This window comes from Marmota marmota, unplaced genomic scaffold, assembly GCF_001458135.2.
Source record: "Marmota marmota marmota unplaced genomic scaffold, marMar, whole genome shotgun sequence".
Lineage (NCBI taxonomy): Eukaryota > Metazoa > Chordata > Mammalia > Rodentia > Sciuridae > Marmota > Marmota marmota.
The window spans coordinates 1079963-1107915 of NW_025999930.1; the positions used below are offsets into that span (position 1 = coordinate 1079963).

The 27953-nt window shown below is 48.6% G+C and overlaps 2 protein-coding genes across 13 annotated transcripts in view; one reads left to right on the forward strand and one right to left on the reverse strand.

Annotated features, from left to right (window-relative positions):
* Fgd3 (FYVE, RhoGEF and PH domain containing 3) overlaps nt 1–27953 on the reverse strand; it is a 50305-nt gene that overhangs the window by 13947 nt on the left and 8405 nt on the right. For 7 of the 12 annotated variants that reach the window (XM_048800504.1, XM_048800508.1, XM_048800506.1 and 4 more), the window contains exons 2-12: nt 23789–23930; nt 21436–21568; nt 20422–21022; nt 13317–13406; nt 12474–12610; nt 10800–10956; nt 6430–6568; nt 5748–5806; nt 3917–4063; nt 2481–2573; nt 846–925 (exon numbers count right to left, since the gene is read on the reverse strand). In XM_048800504.1, the coding sequence (XP_048656461.1) occupies nt 846–925; nt 2481–2573; nt 3917–4063; nt 5748–5806; nt 6430–6568; nt 10800–10956; nt 12474–12610; nt 13317–13406; nt 20422–20859 (1340 nt within the window). In that variant the 5' untranslated portion in view covers nt 20860–21022; nt 21436–21568; nt 23789–23930. Of the gene's footprint in view, nt 1–845; nt 926–2480; nt 2574–3916; nt 4064–5747; nt 5807–6429; nt 6569–10799; nt 10957–12473; nt 12611–13316; nt 13407–20421; nt 21023–21435; nt 21572–22129; nt 22800–23788; nt 23931–27953 lie in introns of those variants that run through there. The other 5 variants (XM_015506291.2, XM_015506289.2, XM_048800505.1 and 2 more) reach the window with 5 other exon arrangements.
* On the forward strand, nt 15334–16476 carry LOC107159651 (10 kDa heat shock protein, mitochondrial-like). Its single transcript, XM_048800497.1, has 2 exons — nt 15334–15338; nt 16058–16476. Exons 1-2 carry the CDS (start codon nt 15334–15336, stop codon nt 16356–16358), a joined length of 306 nt encoding a protein of 101 aa, XP_048656454.1. The 3' UTR covers nt 16359–16476.

Here is a 27953-nt window from a genome sequence, read left to right on the forward strand (position 1 = left end):
GTGGCCAGGTAGGACCAGGCTTGCCATTCAGGGCAGCTGCAGCAAGGCCAGTCAACCCCTCCCTGGGCCTTGGCAGATGGTTATAGGCTCTCAAGTCAGGGGTGAGGTGTGGGAGGCTGGATGTGCCACACACTCACAACACAAGCCTGGCAATGGGACAACAGCCTCTGAAATTCACAACAGACACACTGCACTTTAACCAGCAACGTTGTCAGAAATGTATCAGATGGATACAATGACACATACACACAAAAACCTAAGCATGAGGACACTGTCACCAATTGCCAGGGTGAGACCCAGGGAGGTCCAGGGACCTATCCATGGGAACCTGTTAATGATAATGAGGGAGAATAATGTTGCTTTAGAAAATGGTGTGAGGATAGGGGACAACCATGAAAATTTAGTGAAAAATGGAAGATGCGGTCCAGGCTATCTGGGAATAGCATCTGTGGTTATCCCATGTGGAGAGGTGATTTTTGAAAGAGTACATGGGGCTGTGTGACGGAGCACTCGCCTAGCATGTGCAAGGCCCTGGGTTCAATTCCCAGTACTGAAAAAAATCATCCTGATATAAAAATTTTGAAAAGTAGGTGAGTGTAGAAACTTCCAGAAGCATCCTTAAGCAAGGGTTAAGAATGTCTGCTGGACCTGGGGAACAGGAACTGGGCAGAGGCCTAATTTTTATTGATCTCCCCTTGGTGTAGTAAAACGTTGAATTGTGAATAAAAGAAAAAAAAAATAAAAATATATTGAAAGGTCATTGCATTTAGGAAAATACACCGTTTGCGACAATGAGGTCAAAGAAGTTCAGAGCGCAGCAGACACTAGGGAGGCCAGAGCCATACCGGGCCTGAAGCTCCAGGGACCTTTTCCTTCCTGTGATGATGAATGTATGTGCTGCGTTTGGCTTGACGATATCCTGCACCTGCAGGAACAAGAGAAAAGAACAAAGAACAAAACATAAACAAACTCAAGCCCGTCATTCCAGCTCTTCCTCAGCACCAGCCACATGCAAATTTTTTTTTTTCACATGCAAAATGATCTTTGAAATTTTTCCCTAGGGAGATGTCAGAGGTGACAGGTCATGGTGGCTGCTGACAGCTGCTGCAGGAGCTGACCCATGGGGGATACTGGATTGTCTGCCCTGCCCAAAGAGGGCTGGGGCCCTGTGCTTGGAACATGGCTGATCACATGCCTGACCCAACCTATCTGCCCATCAGCCTCCTCTAGAGGTGGGGCCCCCAGCCAGTCCCAGCCCAGCCTTTCCCACCAGCACTTCCAGGCCCCACCTCCCTGCAGCAGGTACACTCCTTAGGAGGGTTGAGGATCATATGAGAAGAGCTAGGCAGGCCCGAACCCCCTTACAGATATCTGAGTCCATGTGGGCAGGTGCATCCTCAGTGTAAAGACGAAAATGGAAGAGCATGAGCCCAGAGAGAGCGGATGAAATAGTGATGTTTCCTTCTAGAGTCTCAGATTCCATCCTCAGCACTAGACCACAGAGCACAGTGACACAACAGAACTGGTGGTCCCTGTGGTCCTCAATCCCGTCAGAATCCACCTCCTCCCTCCACCTGCCAGCTGGAGGCTTTAAGGAATACAGACTCTGGATCCTGCTCAGAACCTCTGGACTCTCCCAGCCACAGGCTGAGTACTGCATTAACACATCAAATTCATTATCAGGACTGATTTCTTATAGAGAAACACTGGGAAAATGGTTGCTTCTAACTAGGGAAAAAGGTATTTTCCCCCTCTCTGGTTAGCCACTTGTAATAATTGGGTTTCTTAACCTAGATTCAGAGAATTTCAAGGAAAGAAGGGGTTTTATTTTTTGGTGTCATTTAAGAAAAAACTTTACTTTTCTTCCCTCACCCAGGAACTTTACTTTGGAAATGATTAAACACTCTCATGTAGCCAATATTTTTGGAGCACTGGCTAATTCAAAGCCTTCCCCACAGGGGCCAGAATCCATTCCACCTGCCACCATGAGACATGGAACAGGCTTACAGAGCCAGGGTATAGCAAGGACACACAGGCACCTGTGAGCCCTCTGCTGGCTCCAAGAGGGTTCAGGAAAGGAGAGAGCTCAGGGCCCAGGGTCCAGGCCAGGGAAGCAGACCCACGATCCACTCAGATTTGTTCCTATAACCTGAGCATCACCTTTTGGCCTCTCAATGAGGCCCTGAGGTCTGGCCTTAGGCGACAACCCCGGCGGCTATTGAGGCTGTGCACTTGAGATTCCAATCACCTCCTGTGTCAGCCCATCATTCAACATGGGGCCAGCAGGGACCAGGCAGATGGGCCAAACCAGAGAGTGAGGAACCCTGCCCACCCAGCCCAAGATACCAGGGCCAAGATGATGTCCCAGCCACCCCTTGGTTACATATAGGGTTGGTGGCCAGAGCCTGCGTCCCCACCCCTATTTGTGCCCCACCCCCAGTGTGGGGGAGGGCAGGCTTGAGAGACAAGGGCTCACCCACCTGGAGACCAGAGATGTCCATTTTTTCCCTGACACTGAACTTCTGGCCCATGAGTCGCAGTTTGGGCACACAGTAGAGGACCATGCTGTTGAACTGAAAGAGGGACAACACGGTGAGTGGCCACAGGACACTTTGTCCTTCTAAGTTTTTCCTTTTTCTTTCTTTTTTTTAATATTTTTTTTTTTAGTTGTAGTTGGACACAATACCTTTATTTTGTTTATTTGTTTTTAATGTGGTGCTGAGGATCGAACCCAGGGCCTCTCACATGCTAGGTGAGCGCTCTACCGCTGAGCCACAACTCCAGCCCTTTTCTTTAAGGTCAAAAAGTAAAGCATATTTTTTAAAAGATGCAGAGAGGGGCTGGGGTGTAGCTCAGTGGCAGAGGACTTGCCTAATGTGTGAAGCCCTGGGTTTGATTCTCAGTACCACAAAGGAGATTAAATAAATAAAAAGTTAATAAATTGAGACAGGCAAGGTGGTAATCCCAGTTATTCAAGAGGCTGAGGTGAGAGAAGCGTGATTTTGAGGCCAGCCTGGGCAACTTAGTAAAACCCTATTAAAAAAAAAAAAAAGATGTGTGCAATCATTTTAGCTATGGTTACATCTATCTTTGAGCAAGGAGATGATTGTGGACAATAGATTTATTATTGTCCCATTCCTAGTTTTCATTTGTCCACCAGGCACATGAGCTAATTGTGTAATAAGAAAGCAAAACTTTTGAATAAGCCACTGATACACAAACATGAATGAAACCCAGCAATGCGCTTGTTGAATGAATGAAACCAGATTTGTCTCAGAGCACTTATGTGCTGTTCTGGAAAAGTGAAGCTATAGAAACCAAGAACAGGTTGATGGCAGCCAGGGGCTGCAGGAACACTAAACTCCACAGGGGCAGGACAAGGGAATTGGGGGACAGTGCTCCTATTCTTCGGTAACTTGATTATGGTTACATCAACTGAATTTGTGCAAAGTCAGAACTGCACAGCAAAGTTGAGTTTTGCTGAATGTGAATTTCTAAAACTTACTTAGAGAAAGGAACTTGCAAAGATCTAACTGCTTATTCAAGAAGAATAGAAGCTAGAGGAAATTATCAGGGGCCTGGAGTGGATCTCTCGCTGTAATTCCTTCCTGTCTTTCCCCTTCCCTCTAAATCAGAGTTTGGTTCTGGGATAGTTGGAATCACAACGTGAGGCTCCAGTTTGCGTTCTCCTGGTTGCTGGAGACGGCCCAATCCCCACAGAGGACAGGGATGGATACAAGAGATAAAAATAGGAGATCTTTGCAGCAAACAGGGAAGAGCCACTGGCAAAAGATGATGTCCTCAGTCCTGACAGGAGAGGACACAGGAGAGCCATGTCCTTGAGCCCTGTCAGTTCTTTTCAGGACTTGAAGGGGCAGGTGAAGGGCTCTATGGCTGGGGTGGCAGCTGGACTCACCAAGAAGAGGTGGCGGTCCTGGGCCGTGCCATTCTTGGCCGACAGCTTCTGAATGTGGCCCTCCTTGATCAGCTCGTTGGCCGGGTTGACGATGTCTTCCTCTCCACCCAGTTGCTCGTACACCTCCAGGAGTTTGTGCATTTTCTCCTGCAAGAGACACAGAATTCAGGCAGGCATAAGCCTACAGGGGCTGCTGGGGACCCAGAGGAACAGAGTCTTCACTGCAACTTCAACCCAGAACCCAATAGGGTAATGGGCCTGCTGACAATGGCATGGGAGGGAGACATGGGGACATTTGAGTTGGGTATTAAAGGACGAATAGATGTTCATCACGCAAGCAATAATAATAATAAATAATAATAATAATAATAAATAACAGCTACCTCCTTTGCTATGTGTTTAACTCATTTAATTCTGACATTAACTGTGTGAAGTGGGCACCATGATTATCTTCAGTTTACAGACAATTACATGAAGAGGTCAGTTTAGTGGCCGCAATCCACATATCACCTTTCCTAAGCACTGGTTGGGTGGTACATGGCCAGGCAGAACCCTGAGGTGTGATGGGACAGGGTCAGTAGCTCATGGTCTCAGCTCTGAGCTGGAGGTCAGTGCAGCAGAAGGTAGGGCTGAGCTTGACGGCACTTGACAGTAGCAACACGGTCTGGGTCTGGGGCTGCCATGCCTCAGCCGCTCCTGTTGTTGGACTTGAATGATCTTGGCCTGCACACCTAGGCTCAGGTGGGTTTGGCTCACCCTTCTGTCTCTGGCATGGATGCAGGTAAATGCAAGTGGACCAAACAACATAGGAAGGATGTGGGGGATTCTAAAGGAACAGCAGGGCAGGGCTGAGGACCTTGCAGGAAATAGGGATGCGCAGGTACCTGGTATATATACCGAGAAGTTGGGTGTGTACCCTTAGTAGAGGGCAGGGCTTATACCTGGCATGTACCAGGAGGGATGAGCTTACACCTGGCATGTATTGGAGGCAAATCTTATACATAGCAAATTCAAGGGAAGTTGGGCATGGCATGCCTGGGGCCTGTACTAGAGCTGGCTGGGCATACCTACCTGGCTTGTTCTAAGTGGGGGCTAAGCACCTACCTGGTATGTACTACAGAGGCAAGACATACACCTGGCATGTATTTTGGAAACTGGGTGTGCACCTGATGTGTATTAGGGAGGCTGGGGTATACAGTTGGCATGTAATAGAGTGGGCTGGATGTGCATATAGTGTGTACTAGGGAAACTAGGTGTGCACTTGGTGTGTCTTAGGGAAGCTTTGTATGTACCTGGTAGGTGCTGGGGGTTGGGCACACACTTGGTGCATATTTGGGGGGCTGGGTATATATCTGGTACCACTGGAGAGCTGGGCATGTACAGAGACAGCCTGTGAAAGAGACTAAAATACACTATCAGGAAATGAACGAGTAATTTAATGATGACAATGATGACAGCTGACACTTATTTGGCCAAGTCGTGTTTTAAACACAGAATGAGCAGTGACTCTCCCAATCCTCCTGTGGCCAGTGAGAAAAGTGCCATCAGTGTCCCCATTTCACAGATGGGGAAGGTAAGGGGCAAGCACTAAATAACTGACTGAAGATCACAGATCTAGTAAGGAACAGGCCTGTCCAGCACGAGACAGGGCCCCTGACCACCTAGGGTCAAAGGTGCTCCCTGAAGAGGCCAACCTGGAGCAGGGATGAGGTGCCCTGTGGGGAGGCACCTGGGGACAGGGTAAATGTGCTCTCTAAAACAGCCCCCCGGGCCCTGGCTCCTGCACTGCTCTGCCATTTACTGCCCCCCCCCCCGCCAGACCCTCACTCACCATCTTCCGAATGGCAGCATTGGAGTGGTTGGCGGCTGTGGAGATGAGCTCCAGGGACCCTGCAGGAGGAGGAACCAAGTCATCCTGGGCACAGAGTGGCTCTGCACACTTTCAGGACAGGCTGACTCTGGGGCCGTGGGCGGCTGCTCCATGGGGAGGTTCCCACAGCCCTTCTGAAGTGCCCAGGCTGCTCCAGACACCCGGCCCAGGCACAGGGTGGGGCCATGGCCCTGCAAATACACCTCATTTGCTGGCAGCCTGCTGGGGCCACATCAAGTGGGACCCCACTCTCCTGCATGGACTCCTGTCCTGTCTGCCACCAGCCACAACGGTCACTGCTAGGGGACCAGGAGCGGCCCTCACCAGTCCCACCAGGTCCTGTGGGGGCCTACACTCTGGATGGCGCCAGTGTTTGGCAGCACATAATAGATAAGTCCCCCTCATAAGTCTGGTGGAGGAGATTTACTAAGTCACTTCCTCGAGGGATTCTCTCTGTGTGTCTCTGTGATTCTGTCTCTCTCCCCTATCTCCCCTTCTCTGTGTGTCTCTCTCCCCATCCTGTTTCTATCTCTGTCTCTCCCTCCCTCCCCCTCTGTCTCTGTCTCTCTGCCTCTCTCCCTCTCCCCCACCCCAGGGGTTTCTGCAGCTGTCCCTGTCCCATCCCAGGCCCGCCTCCACTCACTCTCCGCATCCTTCCAGTCCGGGGCATCCCTGGGGAGCCTCTTCAGGTAGTCCTTGAGCAGCAGCTCGTAGCGGGGGACCCTCTGCACGGGCTCCAGCATGTGGTGCTGCAGCGTCAGGTTCCCACACACATCCTGCTTCTGTGGGGACACAGGGCAGTGCGGGGCACCCTGAGGACATGCACGTCCACACTGGCCCTGCTCCTGCTGCTGGCCACCACAGACCCAGGAGGCTGCCTGGAGCGGTCTGCCCTTGAAGACACGACTGGCACAGACCACATTTTTTTTTTTAGTTGTAGATGGACACAATATCTTTATTTTTTTTATTTTTATTTTTTAATGTAGTGCTAAGGATCGAACCCAGTGCCTCACACATGCTCAACCACTGAGCTACAACCCCAGCCCCACCGACCACGCTTTATATTGGGGAAGCTAAGGCTCAGAGAGGACCAGAACCCTGACTGGGATGGCTGCAGGCCCAGAGCTCACACCCTTAATGGAAAAATGGACATCAGGACAAGACTGCCCCCTGCTGGCTAGAGTGATTTTTCCACACCATGTTTATGCGTGGGTCTGAGCTGACCTCCTCTCCCCATTGCTGGAAGATGGAGAAAGCTGTTCCTTACTCTCCCTACAGGGAATCAGGCCAGCATCTCTCCTCACACCTAGAGCTGCTCAGAGTGCTACAGACTTTTTCATTACAAACACAAGAGTGGCCAGGCACAGTGGTGCACACCTGTAATCCCAGAGACTCGGGAGGCTGAGACAGGAGGATTGCAGCCTCAGCAACTTAGTAAGGCTGTAAGCAAGTTAGTGAGACCCAGTCTCAAAAAATAAAAGGAGTGGGGATGTGGCTCAGTGGTTAAGTAACCTTGGGTTCAATCCCTGGTACCCTAAAACAACAACAATAACAACAACAAAAAGCCCCACAGGAGTGAGCAAACCACCTGGTGGGTAGGTGGAGTGCTAAGTCCCTGGTGGCCCGGCCCCTGCCCAGCAGGGCTCATGCTCCCTGCATACCTCCCTGGCCCTGCATATGAACCACACTCCCCCTCCTCCAGCCCCCCAGCACCTCCTCACTACCGCCACCTGGGAGATCTGGACACCTATGCAGCACAGAAGCCCCAGACACGAAGGGCTCAATGCTGTCCCCATCATCTCTGCCCCACTTGGGGATTCCTGCCCAAGCCATCTCATTTGCTCCTCTCCCAACCGTGCTCACGGGGCTGTGCACCTTGGCTAAGAGGACCTGCTGCCTCTGTCACACTGTCCACCTGCTTCCCCATCCCCTTGCCAGCAACTCAAGACCCTCACCTGCCTCAGGGCCCAGAATGACACAATTTTCAGCTCAGATAAGCTAAAAAATGCCTTGGATACAACAGGGCTAGGAACACCCTGGTTTAACAACCTTCATAAAAACAATTGTGTGAGACAGAATCACCAAAGGATGCTGAATAAAGTACTTGCGTAACATCAAAGTGTCTTCCTAGGAGAAACTTAATAATAGGGAGGGAAAAAATCTAACTTCATGATGGAGAGACATGAACCTTAATCAAATGAGCATCCCTAGAAGTGGGACAAATGGGAATGGTGTGTGGCCAGGAAGGACACAGTGAGACAGCCTTGCTCCAGTGAAATTCAAAAAGGAACAGCATGGGTCAAATCCTGGGCAAACAGCTCACAAACCCAAACTCAGAGACATTCTGCAAATACCTGGCCTGGTCTCCTCAAGAAGATGAGGACAGAGGCCTGTTCTTGAAGAAAGCAGAGAAATCTGATAATGAACACTCTGTAGAAGGAAGGAAGGAAGGAAGAAAGGAAGGAAGGAAGGAAGGGATGGAGGGAGGGTGGGTGGGTAAAAGAACCTCACTGGGTCAACTGTGACATCTGAGTGTGGCTTACAGAGCAGTGTGACACCAGTGCAAAATTCCTGGTTTAATCATTGTGCTGGGGTCATGCAAGAGAACATTTTCTCATTCACATTTAAGGGAAAAGGCTAACAGTGTCTATAACTCTGTCTTCAAAGACTCAAAAAAAAGAGAGGATGATGGACAGGACAAAATGCTACCAGTTTGTAACAGCTTGTCATTTTTGCAACTTTTTTGTAAATATTTAAAATTATTTAAAAACAAATGTTTTATTTTAAATATGCCTTGGATTGCACAGAGGGAAATCTCCAGAGGCCATAGGAAACTTGACTGTGATGCTGTCCTGTTTTGAGCACTCCAGGGCTTCTCAGCCTTGGCCTCTGGGCATTTGGGTGGGAGACTTTGTGGGCTGTCCTGTGCACGTCAGAGCATCCCCGGCTTCCACCCACCAGATGCCAGGAACAACAATGTCTACATGGTTTAGGTCCCTGAGGCGGGGGGTGGGGGGTGGGGGCAATGTCATCTGTAGAGAATTGCTGGACCCTGCTGATTCCAAGGGGTGGAGCCTTCCCACAGCCTGCCTGGTTCAGCACCAGAGATCTGCCCAGGTGTGGGAACATGTGACTGTGGGCCATGACAGCTAGCAAGTGTCCCCAGGCAGATGTTGCTTGGGACGATGTCTGCCTAACGTAGATGGGGGACAGCAGCCTATGCCAGGCTGAGTGTCTGTCTTCATCTCAGGAAGGAGCTGCTTATTGAACTCTGTAGCACACACATGTCAAGGTACATGGCTGCATGAGTAGTGTCACATCTCCCAGGAAGAAAGCACGCTTCCAGGGCTGAGATTGTGGCTCAGTGGTAGAGCGCTTGCCTAGCACGAGCGGGGCCCTGGGTTCAATCCTTAGCACCACATAAAAATAAATAAATAAAGGTATTGTGTCCAACTACAAAACTTTAAAAAAAAAGAAAGCACGCTCCCAGAGTATCCCTCCCCTCTCTGCATTCTGAGACCCAGAGGGGAGACACAGCTGACAGACAACCTGGGGAACAAACCAAACGAACCCCGATATTTTTTTCTGTTCTTCCTCAAAATAACAAAGTCAGATATCGACGGGCCAATGCAAATTTAGATGGAGGTCAGCTTTCTCAATTATGGTGTTAAGATGATGATGATGACAATGTAGAAAGAAGGGAAGGAGGCGGAGGAGGGGAAAGAGAAAAAAAGAAAATGGCAAACTTAAGCATGAGGACAAGGAAGGACATGCAGGCCATGTGCAGCTTGGGCCAGGGAGGAGCGGAGGAGACCCCAGGGTTCCTTCACCCCTTGAATAATTGATGATACATTGACTTTAAGGGGAACATGCTTCCTGGGAACAAAAGCATGTTGCAACTTGTGTCCTGGAAAGTGGACTTTTGTCCTGATCTCCTCCACCAGCTGAATACTCTACCCTCTGAGAAACCCCACTCAGGATGGGCCCTGTCTGCCCCAGAGGCCTGGCTGCACCTGTGGACAATGTGAGCTGGGCAGTGATGAGAGTGTCCTGAGGGAGCTGCTGTGTCAGCAAAAATGCAGCTGTTTGAGGCTGGATATGGCAATTTTGTGGGGATGGCCAGGGTGAGAGCCAGGGAGGAGCCATCCAAGAAGTACAAGGAGAGGGGTCAAAGGGGAGGGGCTCAGGGAGAGGACATGGTGGTCTTTTCTGGGGCCTGACTCTGCTACTGAGTCAGGGGCACTAGGAGACCATGGTGACCTCATGACAGATGGCCTAGGGAAAAGGTATTAGGGGCCACTCCAAATACCCAGTGGTGAGCATTCAGGGCCCAGGAACCCTTCAAGCTACAGTGAGGCGTGTGGTGTGCGTGTATGTGTGTGCGCATGCACACTCAGGGTCACTAGTGGTGTTGAGATGAGCAGCTGGCTATGAACCTGGGTTCTTCCCACACACCACAATCCATCTGGACACTATATTGGTCTATCTTTTTAAAAAGCTACCTTTTGTACCTGTGGTGAATATAGGTACTTAAAAACCAAAAATTCTGTATGGCCATCCTCACTGTAAAGCTAATAAATCAAAGATCCATGGGCAAAAGTAAATCATGTCAAGGTGACAGATAAAAGTTGAAGTTCTTAATATACAAAAACCTTGTGAATCAGTAAGAAAAAGACCAACACTGCAGGAGACAAGGGTGCTATAAACAGGCTACTGCTGACAAAGAAAAAGATAATAGGACACCTGCTAAATGCCTGCCCTACACATCGAGGGACACTTGGAGTCAGAGACAGATCTCTGAATCCAGGTTTTATCAAATAATAATCTGTGCTGCTAAGCCATGATTTATCCATCTGTGAAATGGGAATGATGATTTGTCCCTGGGAGTCAGAGCGAAGCGTCTGTAGAGCACCAGGACCCATCCCATAATTTTACTGATTTTCTCTTTGCTCCAAATGCACCCAGAAGCACGAGCCTTGAGGACATCTGTGCCCACACCCTGCGGCCACCTACCTGGATGCTGTGGATAACGTCCTTAAACGGCAGCGAGCGCTGGGTCCATGTGCTCACCAGCCCCACCGCCCGGTCAAAGTTCTTGACATACTCGCCATACATCTTCAGGAACGGGGCTAGCTTCTGCAGGATGTCCCCAAGCCGAGGGTTTGTGTCCCTTGGTAGAGGAGTAGGGTCATCAGAGAAGCAGCCTGGGTGGGAGGGGCCTCCCGAGGTTAATGGACATGAACTTCACCCATGAACTGCACAGAGGGATACGGGGCAGGCAAGGGCAACAACCTGAGTCCCTGTGTTGTGTGACGGTGGGCACATTGGTCACCTGCTCTGAGCCTGCTTCCTCCCCTCCACTATTTGGAGGGTAGAATATAACATGTTACTGGATATTTGAGGGGAAGATGTCTATAAAGCACTTCGACAGCTCAGGCTGAGAATCAGAGCCCAAACACAGGAGCACCCTTGGGTGACAGGTCACAGTTTATAAGAGGATCAACTTTACACCTTTTAAGTGAGCAAAGGTTAGAAACGATGGGTCTGTCCAATGCTGACAAAGTCACCAGGGAGCAGCACTTCACCATCATACGAACTTCCTTCTCTTCTGGATGGGGCTTTGCGAATAAGTCATAAGAAGTAAAAAAGTATATTAATAGCCTTTGATTTTGGAGCTCTCTGTTGGGGATTTATTCTAAGTAAATACTTACAAAGAAAGAAAGAAGCCTTAGGCACAAAGGCCTAGCTGTGGTGCTCCTTTGAAAGGATGCATGTGGGTTTGATTGAAAGGCTCAGCAATTCAGGGAGGGGAGGGTGGGGAAGTGGTGGGTCCCTTGCACCAGAAAGGGAGCTGAGGAGGCGCCTGTTAGGCCCTTATGGTTGAATCTCTGTGGCATGAAAGGAGAATCTGTCTCTAACACACAAGGACTTTGTCATCAAGGCCCCACCCAATCCTGACCTTGGGGACACAGTGTAACCTGCTCTGCAGCTGGACTCTGTCCTGAATATTCACAAAGTAACTCAGCGCCCCCCTGGGCTACAGGTGAAAGAATCCCCAGCCAAGTCCCCTGGTCCTGGGCTCTGGGGACACCAAGAGGAAGCCAGGCTTGTGAAGGAGGTGGACAGCAGGGGCCCTAAGCCAAGCTTTAGGTTTCCCAGAATTTGGGGTGGGGGTGCACATAACAAGGAGAAATGATGGGTTGGGGGGCCTCGTCTGTGATGTGTCACTAATCGTGTCTTGTAACCAAGCTGTCCCTTGGCTAAGAACGGGCAAAAGCAATAGAGGGGCAGGATCAGCAGAGGAGGAAGATCCATAATCTACTGTTGATGGGGAGGAAATCTCATTCCTTTTTAAAGCCAAGGTGCAGTGCATGCTAGAAAGGAAAATAAAACCAACTAGCACTATTTGTTCACCATCTTGTGTTTCTGGATATCGAGTCTCATTTCAATTCCATGGATCCCTGTGACTATTAAAATCCCCTCATTTTTGTATCATCAGTTTCCTCAAAATTTAAGGCTTGGAGACCCTATGTGGCCCATCAAGGTCACCAGCAAGGAAGAGTGGGGCTGGGATTCGGACCTAGGACCAGGCCAAGAAGGGAGGCACCGAGGCCACTGCGAGACAGGCCCCCCCAGGTGCTGCCTGGTTCTTGCACAAGGAGCCAGGGGGCCATGGCTGGTACTCACCACTCCTCTGTGATCCGCCGCTGCAGCTCGGGCAGCAGGAACTGGCCATGGAAGCGGTAGATGGAGGAGATGTTAGAGAAGATGCCAGTAGTGACTTCCGAAGGGATCCCCACTTTCGTCAGCGCGGTGCAGAAAACCTGGGCATGAAGAAGCCCATATCAACCAGGGAGCACGGACCATGGTGGGCAGTTACCGTGAGAGGCATCTGTCACAGCGGGGGGCCCTGGGCAGTGTCCCCACCCTGTTTTTCTTAATGAATGCCAGAGTTGTTGTCTTCTTTTTGTCATTAAACTGGTTCAATAAATACTCATGGTCTTGACACAAGCTTATTTATAGCTGAGAGTTGTGAGCGAGGCAGTGGGCAGTCCCTGGGGAAGGAGCAAGACATCTTCCTGTTCCCCTTCTCACAAGAAATGAAAAGTCAAGATTTCCTTCTCTGGCTTCTGAGATTCAAGCAGAAGCAATGCACCCTGTCAAATCTTGGTTTCCACGGGCACTTTATTTCCTGTGTTCAGGGGCCCCATGTTACCTCGTGAACTCTGATGTGTGGCACTCCCACCCCAACTTATTTATGCAGAAAAATGCCCAGCAGCCATTTACATACTCAGATCATGCAACCACCAAGAAGAGTTCCAAAGGTGGTTGGGCAGAACCTTTACCCCACAGCCACAGGCATGGAAAGAAAAATGTTGGTTTCTAGACCGGACTTAAATTTTTCAAAGTTTTAGCATTTTTTACTCCAAATGCAATGTTCAATCAATGTAAGGATGAAGAGTTTGTCTCTGAAACTGCCCATAGGAATTCTGCAAGTGGACAAAGCCGGGCCCCTCAGTTGTGGGCTACCTGGTCCAGCAGGTGCAGCCGCCTAACGTAGGTCTCTTCAGTGTGCAGGAGCTCCTGGGCGATGTTGAACAGCTTCTGTGGGTCAGAACACTGCAAGGGGAAGGAAAGCAGCTGGGTTACCTGCAGTGTGCCAGGATGACCAGGGGACAAGAGGACCAAAGGAGGCCTCTAGGACTGGGATGCGGCGTCAGTTCTCATAGATGCTATTTCCAGGGAGGGCTTCCAGAAAAGCACAATCCTCCCCAAACCAGTCCCCCCCAAACAACTGTACTCCAGAGATGACTCTCCATGCCTGGAGCTTTGACTACAAAAAAGCTGTAGTGGCCACAGAAAAATCTATATTGCCGCGTTGGGGATGTAGCTCCATGGTATAGTGTCTACCCAGCATGTGTGAGGCCCTAGGTTCAATCCCCAGCACTGTAAAGTTAAAAAAAAAAATAAAAAGTAATTGCAGAGCAATATCAGATGGCAGTCTGAGAAGTTGCAGACCCTCCTTCCTCCACAGAAACACAGACTTGACAATAATGTAAAAGACTACCAAACCTCTAGGAGAAATACAAAGGCCAGTTGAAAAGCCATAGCACTCACAATTGTAAAATCAAGAAGGGATTCCAGGGGAAAGTGTAGGAAAATTGGTGGCATTTGGCATGCCTGTCTTCGTCTATTTGTACTGCAATAGCAAAATATCTGAGAACGGTAACTTATAAAAAACAGAAATCTATTTCTCACAGTTATGCAGGCTAGAAGTCCAAGATCACGATCAATAATGAGGTTTGGTGTCAGATGAGGTCACAGTCTCTGTTTCCAAAATGATGACTTTGAAGGCTTGCCCCCACGTGACAGAGGGATGAAAGGTCAAAAGGGGGGTGAATGCTGTGTCCTCAAATATCAGAAGAGCAGAAGAGAATGGACCCACAAACTTCCTTTTATTTTATTACTTCTTAATTTTTACCGTGCTGAAAATTGGACCCAGGGCCTCAGGTGTGCTCGGCAAGCGCTCTGCACTGAGCTACAGCCCCTGCCTTCCTCCCTCCCTTTTGTAAGAGCCTTGATTCTATCCACAAAAGCTCTGTCCTCGTGATTTATTCACTTCCCGAAGGCCCCACTTCTTGGTTCTATCACTGTAGTGATGAAGTTTTAACATGTAGATTTGGGGGGCACATTCAGTCCACAGCAGTGCCCTTTAGTGCTCCTCTCCCTATGTGGCACAGCAGGGAACAACTGGGAGGCAACCTACCATACCAGAGGGCCTTCTGCAGGACAAGAACCAAAGAATTAAACATGTGCCCATGGTTCTGGTGTGTCTGACGGCCGCCCCAGGGACTGGACTCTGTCTTATCTGAGTGAAGAACTAATGAGTTCAGCACAAGACTTTGAAAGTCACTGAAAACTAAGCCTAACAGTTTGTGAGAGCCTCAGTTCTGCAGGCAGATGCTAAGGCAACAAGAGGTTGGAGACGGTCTGAGAGGTTCTAGGACCTCTAACTGGACTGATTAGTGAAGGACTTCTCCTTCATAAAGATTGGGAGAGGTAATTGTTTTTTTAAATGCCCAGATTTCAGCACACACACACACACACCCCTCCAAATTACAAGCATACAAAGAAACAGGGAAATATGGCCTAATCAGAGGAATAAAATAAAAACCTCAAACCAACCCTTAAAAACCACAAATTTATGAGCTTCTTGAGAAAAACAAATCGATATATATATTTTTATAAAAGTTCTTAATGAACTAAAAGGACACAGAAGTAACTAAATAAAACCAGGAAGTGATGCATGAGCAAAATGAAAATATAACAAAGGGATTAAAAACTGTAGAAGAAAAAAGAAAGGACTTAATGTCCATCAGATGGACCAACATATCCATGTGGGAACTACAAAGGATAAGAAAGAGAAAAGAGCAGAGAATATTTTGAAGAAATAATGGCTGAAAGTCCCCAAATTTGGAAAAAAAAAAAATTCAAGAAGCTCAAAGAACTTCAACTAAAATAAATCAAGAGAGAACCTCATGGAACCATGTTGTAAGGGGCTGGGGTTGTAGCTCAGTGGTAGAGTGCTTGCCTGGCACGTGTGAGACACTGGGTTTAATCCTCAGCACCACGTACAAATAAATATCAAATGAAGGTATTGTGTCCATCTACAACAGCCCCCCCTCAAAAAATTTAAAAAGAAACATGTTATAATCAAAACATTCAAAATCAAAGACAGCAAGGAAAAAAGCAATTATTTCATATATAGGGGCTTTCATGAGATTATCAGAGGATTCCCCAGGAAAATTCGCAGGCCAGAAGGGAGTGGGATGATAAATTCAAAACATTGACAGAGGGCTGGGGCTGTAGCTCAGTAGTAAAGTGCTTGCCTCAAATGTGTGAGGCACTGGGTTTATACTCAGCACCACATAAAAATAAATAAAGATATTCTATGTTCAACTACAACTAAATAAATATTAAAAAAAAAAAAAAACATTGAAAGAGCCAAACATGTTGGTGCACACCTGCAATCCCAGCGACTTGGGAGGTGGAGGCAGAAGGATCAAAAGTCCAAAGCCAGCCTCAGCAATTTAGCAAGGCCTAAGCAACTTGGTGAGATCCTGTCTCAAAATAAAAAAAATAAAAAGAGCTGGGGGGTGTTGCTCAGTGGTTAAGCACCCCTGGGTTCAATCCTCAATACCAAAAAAAAAAAAAAGTGCTAAAAGTACAAAAACCTGTCAATTAAGAATATAGCATCAGGGTCTCTGCAGCAGCGGCACAAGAAAGTTTCTTCCACTTTTTGACAGAGTATTGGTCGAAAGGGGTGCAGCCGAAACTGTAACCAAAGGAGGCATTATGCTTCCAGAAAAATCTCAAGGAAAAGTATTGCAAGCAACAGTAGTAGCTGTGGGATCAGGCTCTAAAGGAAAGGGTAGAGAGATTCAGCCAGTTGGCGTGAAAGTTGGAGATAAAGTTCTTCTCCCAGAGTACAGAGGCACCAGAGTAGTTCTAGATGACAAGGATTACTTCTTATTTAGAGATGGTGACATTCTTGGAAAGTATGTAGACTGAAACAAATCACTGTTGAAATGGCATCCTATGAAGCTGCCCTGTCCACTGAAGTTCTGAAATCTTTCATCATATAAATAATTTCCGTGTCTCTTTTATAATAAACTAATGATAATCTAATAATAATTTAAAAAAATATATAGTATCAGAGCAGGGCATGGTGGTGCACGCCTGTGACCCAGTGGCTTTAGAGGCTAAATCAGGAGGATTGCGAGATCAAAGCCAGCCTCAGCCACTTATTGAGGCACTAAGCAACCTTGCCTCTTAAAAAAAAAATAATAAATAATAATACAAAAAAGGGCTGGGGATGTGGCTCAGTGGTTAAGTGCCCCCTGGGTTCAATCCCCAGTAGCAGAAAAAAGAAAAGAATATAGCATCAGGCAAAACTGCCTTTAAAAAATAGAAAAGAAATTAAGACTTTCTCAGGTAAAGAAAAACAAAAGCTAAGGGAGTTCTTTAGCACTCAACCTGCTCTACAAAAAGTGATGAAAGGATTCCTTCAAGTTGAAATGAAAGGATGATAAACAGCACACGATGATACAAGGTTCTCTAATACAGGCAAATACATGGATGAATATAATAATGTAGAACTAGAAAACAATAGCATAGTGAAAATCCACAGATATGTACAAATTAACTAACACTTTTAAACAACCAATAGTTAAAAGAAGAAGTCACAAGATAAATTTTAAAAATGCACTGAAATTAAATGAAATGCCAACATACCTATGAACTGACCGTTGAGAGGGAACTATTTTAGCTGTAAATAGGTACAAATGTTCAAGAAAGATCCTGAAGCAGGGCTGGGTTGTGGCTCAGGGGTAGGGAACTCATTTGACACATGTGAGGCCCTGGGTTTGATCCTCAGCACCACATAAAATTAAATAAATAAAATAAAGGCATTGTGTCCAACGACACCTAAAAATATAAATATTAAAAAAAAAGATCCTGAAGCAGCCACCTAACTTTACACTTCAAGAAACTAGAAAAAGAATAGCAAGCTAAACTCAAAGCTAGCTAAAGGAAGGAAATAGTATAGATCAGAACAGTGATAAATGAAACAGAATGGAAAAACAATAGAAAAAAATAGACAAAACCGAGTTGTTTTTTTTAAAAGGTTAGCAAAATTAAGAAAACTTGAACTAAAGATTAACTTTTTATAGAGAGATAACTAAAATCAGAAGTGAAAGAGGGAACCCTATAATTGATACCACGGTAGTAAAAAGATCCTGAGAATACCATAACAATCATACACTCCCAAATTGCACCATCTAGAAGAAATAAATGTTTAGAAACACATAACTTATAAAGACTGAATCATGAAGAAATAGAAAATCTGAGATCAATAATGAGTAAGGACATTAAATCAAAAATTTCCCAAAAAAGTAAAGTCCAAGGCCAGGTGGCGTTACTGGTGAATTCTACAAAATGTTTAAAAAATTATCATTCTCAACGCCTCACCCTACACTTAGGGAGCACCGAAACTCAAAGTGTTAAAGGCTTAAGTCTAATTGAGCCTCAAGTATTTTGCTAACCCTAGAAGAACATCCCCTTTTAGTAAATGGGTGGAGATTCTGCCCCGGAGAAATTCCTGTCTGGGAATTGGCTCAACCTCCATGAATCCAGGAGTGCCAGCCCAGCCACTCTGATCCCCTAGTGGTCCCCAGCCCTCCTCCAGTCCCTGTGGGAATGGCAGCTTCACACCTGACCAGGCAACCTCACATGTCCACTGAGATCTGAGCAACCTCGGGGCCAAGAAGAGTGTTGTTGCATGTGTTCCTAAACTTTTCCTAATGCCTTTCCCTTGTGACTCTCGGGTTCTAGCTAACTCCTCATAGTGCACAGCCTGGTACACTAGCTTGATGTGTCACCCCCTGTGTCACCCCCTGTCCCACACCAGGTCTCCTAACTGGACCCAAGTTAAGTGGGGCAGTGCTGCAGTTGGGAGCTGGAATGTCCCTCAAAGGCTGGTGTGTTAAATATTTGGTCCCTGGCCTGGTGCTACTGGGAGGAGGTAGAAACTTTGGGGAATGGGAAGTCTTTAGCTCAGTGGGGAAATGGCCTGCAAAGGGATTGGGGGACCCCAGTCCCGTCCTCTTGGTCTCTCTCACTCCCTAAAAATATAAATATGAGTTGCATGGCTTTGCTTCACGGTGTGATCTTGCCAAGATGGGCCACCAACAGGACAACCATCATGGACTGAAGCCTCTAAAATTATGAGCAGCCAAAATAAAGCTTTTCTCCTTGTAAGTTGATTTTCTCAGGTATTTGTAGTGATGAACGTTGACTAAAACAAGGGACAAGGCCCAGGATCCTGGGCTCCTGGACCAATACTAGCCCCAAGGACCTGGTGCATGGTGAATGGTTATTCTTTTTTTTTTTTTTTTAGTACTGGAGATTGAACTCAGGGGCACTCAACCACTGAGCCACACCCCCAGTCCTATATTATATTTTATTTAGAGACAGGGTCTCACTGAGTTGCTTAGCGCCTCGCTGTTGCTGAGGCTGGCTTTGAACTCCTGATCCTCTTGCCTCAGCCTCCTAAGCCACTGGAAGTACAGGTATGTGCCACCGTGCCCAGTGAACAGTTATTCTTATGGGTAATGGAAGCACTGGAGACTTTCCTTTTTTTCTGGTACTGGGGATTGAAACCAGGGGTGAATAACCACTGCGCCACACCCCTAGCCCTTTTTATTATTTATTCTTATGTTGAGACAGATTCTCACTAAGTTACTTAGGGCCTCACTAAGTTGCTGAGGCTAGCCTCCAACTTGTGATCCTCCTGCCTCAGCTCCCAAGCCACCTGGAGTCTTTCTATTATGAATACTGAGACCTGGGCCTTCCCCAGACCCAGTGGGCAGGCCTGGGGGTCTGCAGTTTTCCCAGCCCCCAGGAGGCTGAGTCAATTGGCCCAGGCTGGGCTGGAGCACACTTTGAGAGTCTTAGGTGGTATGACCTGTATTAGCTGCACCCCTTCTTTTCTGTATTCTAAGTCTTTCTGATCCTGCAGGGACTGACCCCTGTCCCCACTCCTACACTGGTCAATTCCTAGAGATGCTAAAGAACTCACCTTCTACCACACCTTACAAATGCAAACCAACCAACTCCAGTCCACACCATCACCTCCTTTGGGAGGATCTCACTCTGGGCTACTACCCACCGGTGCTCATCACTCCAGGGCCAGAGACCAGAGAACCAGGGAGAGCCTTCTGCCCCAAAGCCTGCTGAAGTTCTCCAAGCTAGGAATCCTGCACCTGCTCACCACGGCAAGGCTGCTGCCCACAGTTCTTCCTCGCGCTCTGTCTCTAACTGGCCCTCAGGCTGCCCATGTGGCCCCTGTGGCACACTGTGCCCCTTTCTGCTGGAAACTATGGTCACCAAACTATGTTTTCACTGGCAGCTGTCTCCTGATCTTGGGATTGAACTCAGGGGCACTCAACCACTGAGCCACATCCCCACCTGAATAGTAACACCCGTATGAACACAGGGCCCGGCCTTCCCTCTGCAGAGCTGGCTCACAGTGGCCTAGGCCAGCTAGCTGCCTTTCACCTGCCAAGCCCACACAGTTAGCAGCAAAACTGCTACCAGAGCCAGCAGGCCCCACCCGGCCAAATGCCTCCTGGACCTGGTCATTTGGCAGCTTGCCCGCATCTCTAGGAGCACAGGGCACTCAGCCTCAGCCATGCCCTGTGGGTGACCCTGGGGAAACACTATGCTCCCCGTGCCTCGGTTTCCCCTTTTAGAAAATGGGTGGCGCTCCTCCTGCCTTCCTTGAGGCTCGCATCTGTGAGTGGCACCACCAGTAAGACTGACCATCACCCCTTCCTAGGGTGGGGGATGCCCCACCATGCAGCATGGGAGTAGAGGCTCAAGCGTAAGGTCGCTGCCCAAGGTTTCAGGTGGGGCTGGCCTGGCTTTTCCCAGCAGACCCCACCCCAGGAACCTCCCCTGGCACGTGTGCTTCTTATTTGAAAACAAGGCACAGATGTCATAGACCACAGATCTCAAACCCTCCCCAAGGAGGGCCCCAACAGACCGTACCTGAGATGGAGGAAGAGAGGCCTACCTGGGCCAGGCCGGTGTCCTCCTCAGCTCTAGCAGGGCTCTTCTCGGGGTCAGGCTCCTCACCCACGTCACTGTCAGCCTCCTCCTGGGGGCTGTCCTGCAACGCCTGGCTGTCCACACCAGTCTCAGAGTGCAGCCCCAGCATCGTAGGACCTGGGGGGACCTCAGTGCCCTCCTCACAGGGGAAGCTCTCACAGGTTATACTGGAGGACGGGCTGTCAATCCCACTGTCCCGGTTGGGGATCTTCATGATGCTTCTGGGCTCCCCCAGGGGGCAGGTGTCTGGAGTGCCGTCTCCTGCTGCAGCCGGGCTGTCAGGATCCCCTTGGTGGGTGCCAATTCCAATAGGAAGCTCCCGAAGCTTCCCCAGGGAGGAGCTGCCAGGCCCAGCATTGGTGACAGCTTCTGGGGACATTGAGGATCCCTCACCTGATTCCATCCTTGAAGCAGAACTCAGTGGGCTCTGTGGGAAGCTGCCAGGGAGAAATGAACCCAGCTCAGGGGAGCCCCTGAAAGCAGCCCCAAGACAAAGTCAGGTAGGGCTGCATTCGCAATGTCGACACCCTGGTGGACTTCAGCGGGGTCCTGTCTGGATAAGCTGTCTGAGAACGGCACAGGGAAAATATGTTATTTTAAAATCATGTTCTTCTACATTAAAAAACAAAGTCATTCTCCAGTGTAGCTGTGGAGTTCCTGTGGGATGAGGCCATCCAATGCTCAGTAAGTTCAAAACAACCACGGCCAGAGCACAAGCACAGCGGCTTCCATTCATAACGCACTTTTGTGTCCATAGTATTTTGGGAGCTGATGATACTCCCAGGAGATGAGGCTGGGGTCCCCAGCACCTTCACCTCCTCTCCCTGGCCATTACCATCACCTGCTGCACAGTGAGGAGCAACCTGCCCAGCCCTGACCTCCCACTGCCTCCCAGGGGGAGGGCCAGGTGAGAGGTGGGAAGGTGGGTCTTGCCCCAGGATATGGGCTCAGGCCTTTGCCTCGGGTGATGGTCACTTACCTCTTAGCTAATGCCACTGAGGTTTGACAGGCGGGTGTCTGCTTCCTGTTGGGTTCTGGGGTTGGCCGGCAGAGGCTGGACGATTTGATGGAAATCTCCTGCCTAGCAGGTTTGAACTGGAGCCATTTGGGACCTATTGGAAAAGCAGCAGAGGAGAATGGAAACCGTCTCCTCCAGCTGGCACGTGGAGCAGCCCCAAGACCCAGTTCTACCAGCAGGGGGTGGAGAAGGGCAGCTCAGGCCCCTCCCAGAGCAGCAGACCCCCAGGCAGGGCACAAGTGTCTTCGAGATGGACGCAGGACATGGCAAAGCCCATCCTTGACCTCTATGGCCACATGCATTGCAGAGAAGGACAGGGTGGCACCAGCGGCCACACCCCATGCGTGGGCAGTGCCCTGCAACCAGGAAGGACAGATCACCTTAAATATGCAGGAAGTGCCCAGAATGAGGAGAGCCAAGGGCACCACCTGGCCCCTCCCCAGCCCACACCCCTACCTTACCTGGACACCCTCCGGGACATTCCCCTGTACACTCACACACACACACACACACACACACTCACAAAGTAGCTCCTATACTCCCATTGACACGCACACCGTAGCTACCTGGATCACAAACACATTCACACAGTAAGGCGCACACACGTTAGCTCTCTCACATGCCCACATTGACACACAGACTCATATACACTCACACTCAGATATTCTTCTTCCAGAAGCTTCTTTATGTGCTTCCTCCCTCACTGGTAAGCACAATAAATGGTGATCAGTGCAGAAACTGGTTCCTCCGAGTACAGGCTGTCTTCCCTGAGCTGGCACCTGGTGGCCTCACCACCCAGAGAGCACAGCACACAGCCCACTGTGGGACCAGCTCCTGCGGGCGTCCCCTGTGACTTTAGGAGCCAATGAGTGCCTGCAAAGCTCCTCCCCACCCACACAAGCTCCTGAAAATTTACTTTCCTGTGGTAAGACTACCGCTGAGTGGACCTTTCTTTAAGTGACTTCAGGTGGACATTTATCATTGGCTACTGCCACATTCTTAGCTAGCTTAATGGACAGAAATATTAAGATTTCCCAACAGAAAATACGTGTTTTGCTGCATTCTTCTCATAGCATGGGAGATAAACTCAAGTTTCCAGAAGTCAGACATGACACTGAGATAAAAGTACACAGATGGAATGTGGGCTGTGCTCAGCCCTGGTGTCCAAGAGGCAGCTGTCTGGCAGGGCAGAGTCTGGTTCAACCCCAACTCAGAGGAATTATGCTTCTGGTCAAGGTGGAACAACAGAAACCAGATTTATTCTCACCTGAAACAGCAGGATATGAACAAGACTCTGTAAGCCAGTCAGCAAAGCCCCGTGAACCCTGAGAGGAGGGATCAAATGGGACAAGCCTCCCTGCTGCTCCCACTCACTGTCTGCAGACCATGCTGGGCCGAGGAGTGGGGACGGGAATTCTCCAAGTTGAGAAGACAGAGCTGGGAGTCTGGGAGACCAAGATGACTGGGGCTTACAGAACAGAGCCCTAGAGAGGAGAGAGCCACACAGAGAAAGAACCTGGAGATGTGAAGGGGGTCCTTCAAGGACTGTTCACATGTCGATGTGAGGAAACAAGAGAGGCTAGAGAAAGAATGGCCTGAGAAGATCAGAGGGAACATTCCCTGAAGCTCCCACAGGGCAAAGCAATCCCTCTTCCTACCAGCCAGTCTTGAAAGGCCAAGGTTGACACACAGACTCACATACACTCACACTCAGATATTCTTCTTCCAGGGCATTAGGGCCAGAACTCAGGAGGGACATGCCCTAAGAGTGGGGGTTAACCCTACGGTGACCATTGCTCTGATCCCACCTAACAAATCTTAACAGGAAGGCCAAACTGTTAACAAGTTAGCTGCATCCCTGAAGAGAGCTCAAAAATACTCAAATAATTTAAAAACAAAACAAAACCCAGCTCCCAGCAAAAGAAGTCACAATGTCTAGAATCCAATCAATCATTACTAGACACACAAAGAGACTATACAACCCATAATAAGGGAAAAAACAAACAAAACAAAACTCCATCAATTGGAACTGACCATAGCAGACACAGATGTTGGAGACGGCAGACAGGAACATAAAGACATGGGTTATGTCTGTATTCGAATGATGGTGACAGAGTGGTCACTGCAAGTCACTGTGATCCTGCTCAGCTTTTGCTGACTTGGTTTGGTGGCTTTACATCTAAACCCCAGCAAGACCATATCAGCAGTGAGCAAGGCACAGGGTGCCCTGACCACACCAGGTAAGATGACTGAGGGCCAGCCAAATCAACACCACCTCAAGGCCTGGAGGTGCCCAGAAGCACTGAGTACTCACCTCGGGGTCTCAGCCTGGGAAGTGCTTGGGTAGTCACTGATGAAACTGGGGTTCTCTGTCTTCACTGCTGAGAACACAGCGGGGTGCCTCATGCCTTGGAATTGGGGTGGGAGTCAGAACAGGAAAGAGGTACCAGGGCAAGCTGGATGGAGAGAAAAGGAGACAAAGGTGTATCTGCCTCTGTTCAGATGCCTCGGTCAGATACTCACAAATCCAGGTCACATTTCCACCTCTAAAAGTGACTTGTACTGTTTAAAACTGGGTGAGTCTGCTCTAGTTTGGATTTTAAATCTCTCTCAAGTGTCCATGTGCTAAAGGCTTGGTCATCAGACTGTGGTGCTACTGGGAGGTGGTAGAAGCTTCTGGAGGCAGGGTAGGAGTTGGCTCACTGGGATTCTGTCCTGGAAGGGGATATTGGGATCCCAGCCTTTTCTAGTCTCTCTTTTTAATTTCTGGCTGCCTTGAAATGAATAGGCCTCCTCCACTAATGTACTGTGCCACCATTGACCCAAAGCAATAAGGCCAAGTGACCATGGACTGAAACCTTGGAAACCGTGAGCCCCCAAAAACCTTTCCTCCTTGTAAGTTGATTTATCTCAGGTATTTGTTACAGCAATGAAAAGCTGACTAACACAAATGGATAAGCAAAATGCAGACTATCCATACAATGGTATGGTATTCAGACTTAAGGAAGGAGGCTGGGACATATGCGACAACATGGATGAGTCTTGAGGTCATTATTCTGACTGAAATAAGCCAGACACAAAGGACAAATTATTATTATTATTATTATTATTATTAGTAGTAGTAGTAGTATAATTATTATTAGTATTATTCGACTAATCTGAGCTTATGTGGGAAGGGAGGAGCTCTGCGGGTACCCATTGGCTCCTATAGCCACAGGGGACACCGCTGGAGCTGGCCCCACACTGGGCTGTGTGCTGTGCTTTCTGATTTTGGGGGGAGTTCGTGTTCCTGGGACCAAGGACACCTCATTGGGTGACAAACCCAGAGGGAGAAGAAAGGGGAGGAATAGAGAGCCCTGCCCATTCAGGAGGGTCAGTCAAGCTCACCAAAGGCTCCAGGCAACCCCAGCCTCATAGATGGTCCTGCCTGGACTTTACCCTGCTCTGACCCCAGGCCCATCTTCTGGGCTCTCCCTGGGGACATGACAGCCCCTCATCCCCCCACGCTGAATGTGGCATGGCCAACCTCAATACATTGTTTCATCTTGAAGGCAACATAACCATTATTGGCCCCAAGACTTTGCATCTAGCATGACCCTGTTTCTACCCTTTACTGCCCAGACAACCAGGTTCAAACTCAGTGTCCCCCAGCCTTAGTCTCCTAAAGCATCTCCAGGCCTCTGTCACAAGCAGAGGCCGAAAGTTCTACTCAACTGCAGCAGAACTTGGTAAAATCATGCCACTGGCCCAGAAATAATGATTTTAGTCTGAGGTTGGAAGAGCAGAAACTCAGGGATAGTAAGCCCAGGAATGCATGGAGGTCGACACATGGAAATGTAGCAAACAGTTCTAGCATACCACAGGGTTGCTGTGTCCAGGAAACCAAAAGCAGTACCATTTTTACTTATATGTTTACCTAGTACTTTTTGTTTGCTTTCTATTTTTATTTTCTCTTTAAATTTTCTACTTTATTTATTTATACTTTATATTTATTTCCTATATTTAGTCTCTATTTTGATTTCTTTCATTGAGAAGGAACATAAATACCAACATTACAGCCATGAATGAAATATTACTGTTCATTGTCATACATTAAAAAAAATGAGAAAAATTAAGATTCAACCTTTAAAATAGAATAAGATTCCTTCCCTGTGCGAGTAGCTAGATATATGGTAAAGCAAGTAGAATCTCAGGATGGACACACAGCTGTTCCCTGAAAAATTATTTGAGGGAATATATTTGGCTATATATTTGAAAATTTTCATAATAAATATTGGAACAAACAATTTACCCTGCAGCCCCCAAGATCTTTAGTCCCCCTCGTGAGGGAGGAGAAATTCTGAATTCCATTCTTTCCATACATTCAGGCAGCTTCTCCCAATGAGCACCCTGGGCTCCTGACATCATTCTACTTGTGATAATGCTTGATAATTCCCATTTTAAAAAAGTAAATGAATAATCCCAGCAACTCAGGAGGCTGAGGCATGAGGATCTTAAGTTCAAAACCAGCCTCAGCAACTTAGAGAGGCCCTAAGCAACTTATGAGACCCTGTTTCAAAATAAAAAAATAAAAAGGGCTGGGGATGTAGCTCAGTGGTAAAGCATCCCTGGTAAAGCATCCCTGGGTTTAATCCTTGTTATCTAAAAAAAAAAAAGTAAATGAAACAAGACAAAAAAACAAGAACTTCTTGGCAGCCTCCAAGCTAAACCAAAATTCTCAACATATGTGTCCCGTTTGACCTCTCCTTCCACCCACCTCCCTGGAACCAGCTTTCTTCCAGAAGCCCCATCCCATGCATCGTACCACGTCAAGGACCAGCACCCCTCACGCCCTGTTTTATCCAGCTCTCTGCCCCGACAGGCCCTCCCTAGAGATGACACCCCCCCACCCTACCTGTCCTGCTCTCCCTCAGAGCATCTCTTTCCCCCACCGATTCCCCCTCGTCATCCTCCTCCCTCTCGGGATGTAAGTGACGTAGGAAGAGCCTTATCTCCTTCATGCAGCCCTAGGCCTGGTACACAGGACTCCATATTTGGGGGGAATAAATACATGCATTAATTTGAACTGGCAGAGCAAGGAGTTTTTATATCCCCTCTAAAATGTTCTTTCCCTTAAACAAAAATATGTTTTGACTGAGTCCACATTTCAAAATAACAAAATCCAAGTTGAGATCACAAAAGGCCCCATTCCACCTCAGAGCAGTCCTGGCTAGGCCAGCCATCACATCATCTTGTCTAAACACACAGTGACCAGTCAGGCCACAGCTGAGACAGGGAGGTCCAGATGGCCAATTCCCCTCACCAAGTCCCAGGTTTGACTTGTAAGAACTAAATGTGGAACCCCCCACCCTCCACAACAGAACCTGCATAGATTTAAAAGGTCCATCATCAGACAGAATATGGGGTCTAATTGACCAGACCCCCCCAACTTCACAGGATGTAAGTGATCAGGTTATCCCCCTTCACAGATCTGAGAGTCCAGTTGTCCCTCACTGGACAGGCGGGGGGAAGAGCATTGCAGACAGCAGGGAAGGCAGGAAGATCAAGCCAGGGGATGTGAGGCTGTAGTTGAGGTGTTGGAGGGGGGCAAAGAGGGAGGGGGAGGGGCAGAGACTGGTGGGGCCAGGACGGCTCTTGACAGCCAGCCACGAGGCGACCCAGTTGGTAAGATGAGCTCCATTCTGATTTTTTTTTTAAAGATTGTAGGATGCAAGGAGGATCCATTTGTGGGGGCCTGGAAGCCACACAGACAGTTGGTTGATGGTTATAGAGGATACTGTCCTAGCACCTGAGTCAGGGAACCCAAGGAAGAGCAGGGCACAGTTAGGCCAAGCATCCTCCTCTGCAGAGCTGGAGGTGCCGTGTGCACAGGGTCATGTCACCAGACTGCAGTAGGCTTGTCCCCAGACTGTCATGTGGCTGTCCCTATTTCACACAGGGTCTTTCCCCACCCTATTCTTCGCTACCAGCAAAGACACATCCCTGGCTGGCAGTGGCCCATTTCCTCCACTGGACACTGACTCCCTCGTCACCTACCAGGACCCATAAATATCTGCAGAACGGAGGATCCAGTGTCCCGAGGAAGTTGATGGCAGTGAATGAAGGGCCCCTCATCTCTTGTCTCCTTCCTGGGCTGGCATGGCCCCTGCTCACTGCCAGTCACCCTGTGCAGGGACAGGCAGGGACAGGCTGTCTCTGCAGTGGCCGGCTCTGTGCTTTCTTTTGTCCTTGTTCGTTGTTTTTGACACACACTCATCCCTGAGCCTCCTTGTAGCTGCAGAACACTCCACAAACCCTGTCTCCTCTGGGTTTCACATCTGCCCAGTGCTGTCCTGGACTCCTTCGGCCGCTCCTTTTACTATGGAGCCTCAGTTTCCCCTTCTGTAAATGGGGATCGTGATAGGCCCACCTGGGGCAGGTGGGGAGGGTGCTATGGGAGCTCCAAGCACAGGTTCAGAGATTCCTGAGGTTATTATTCT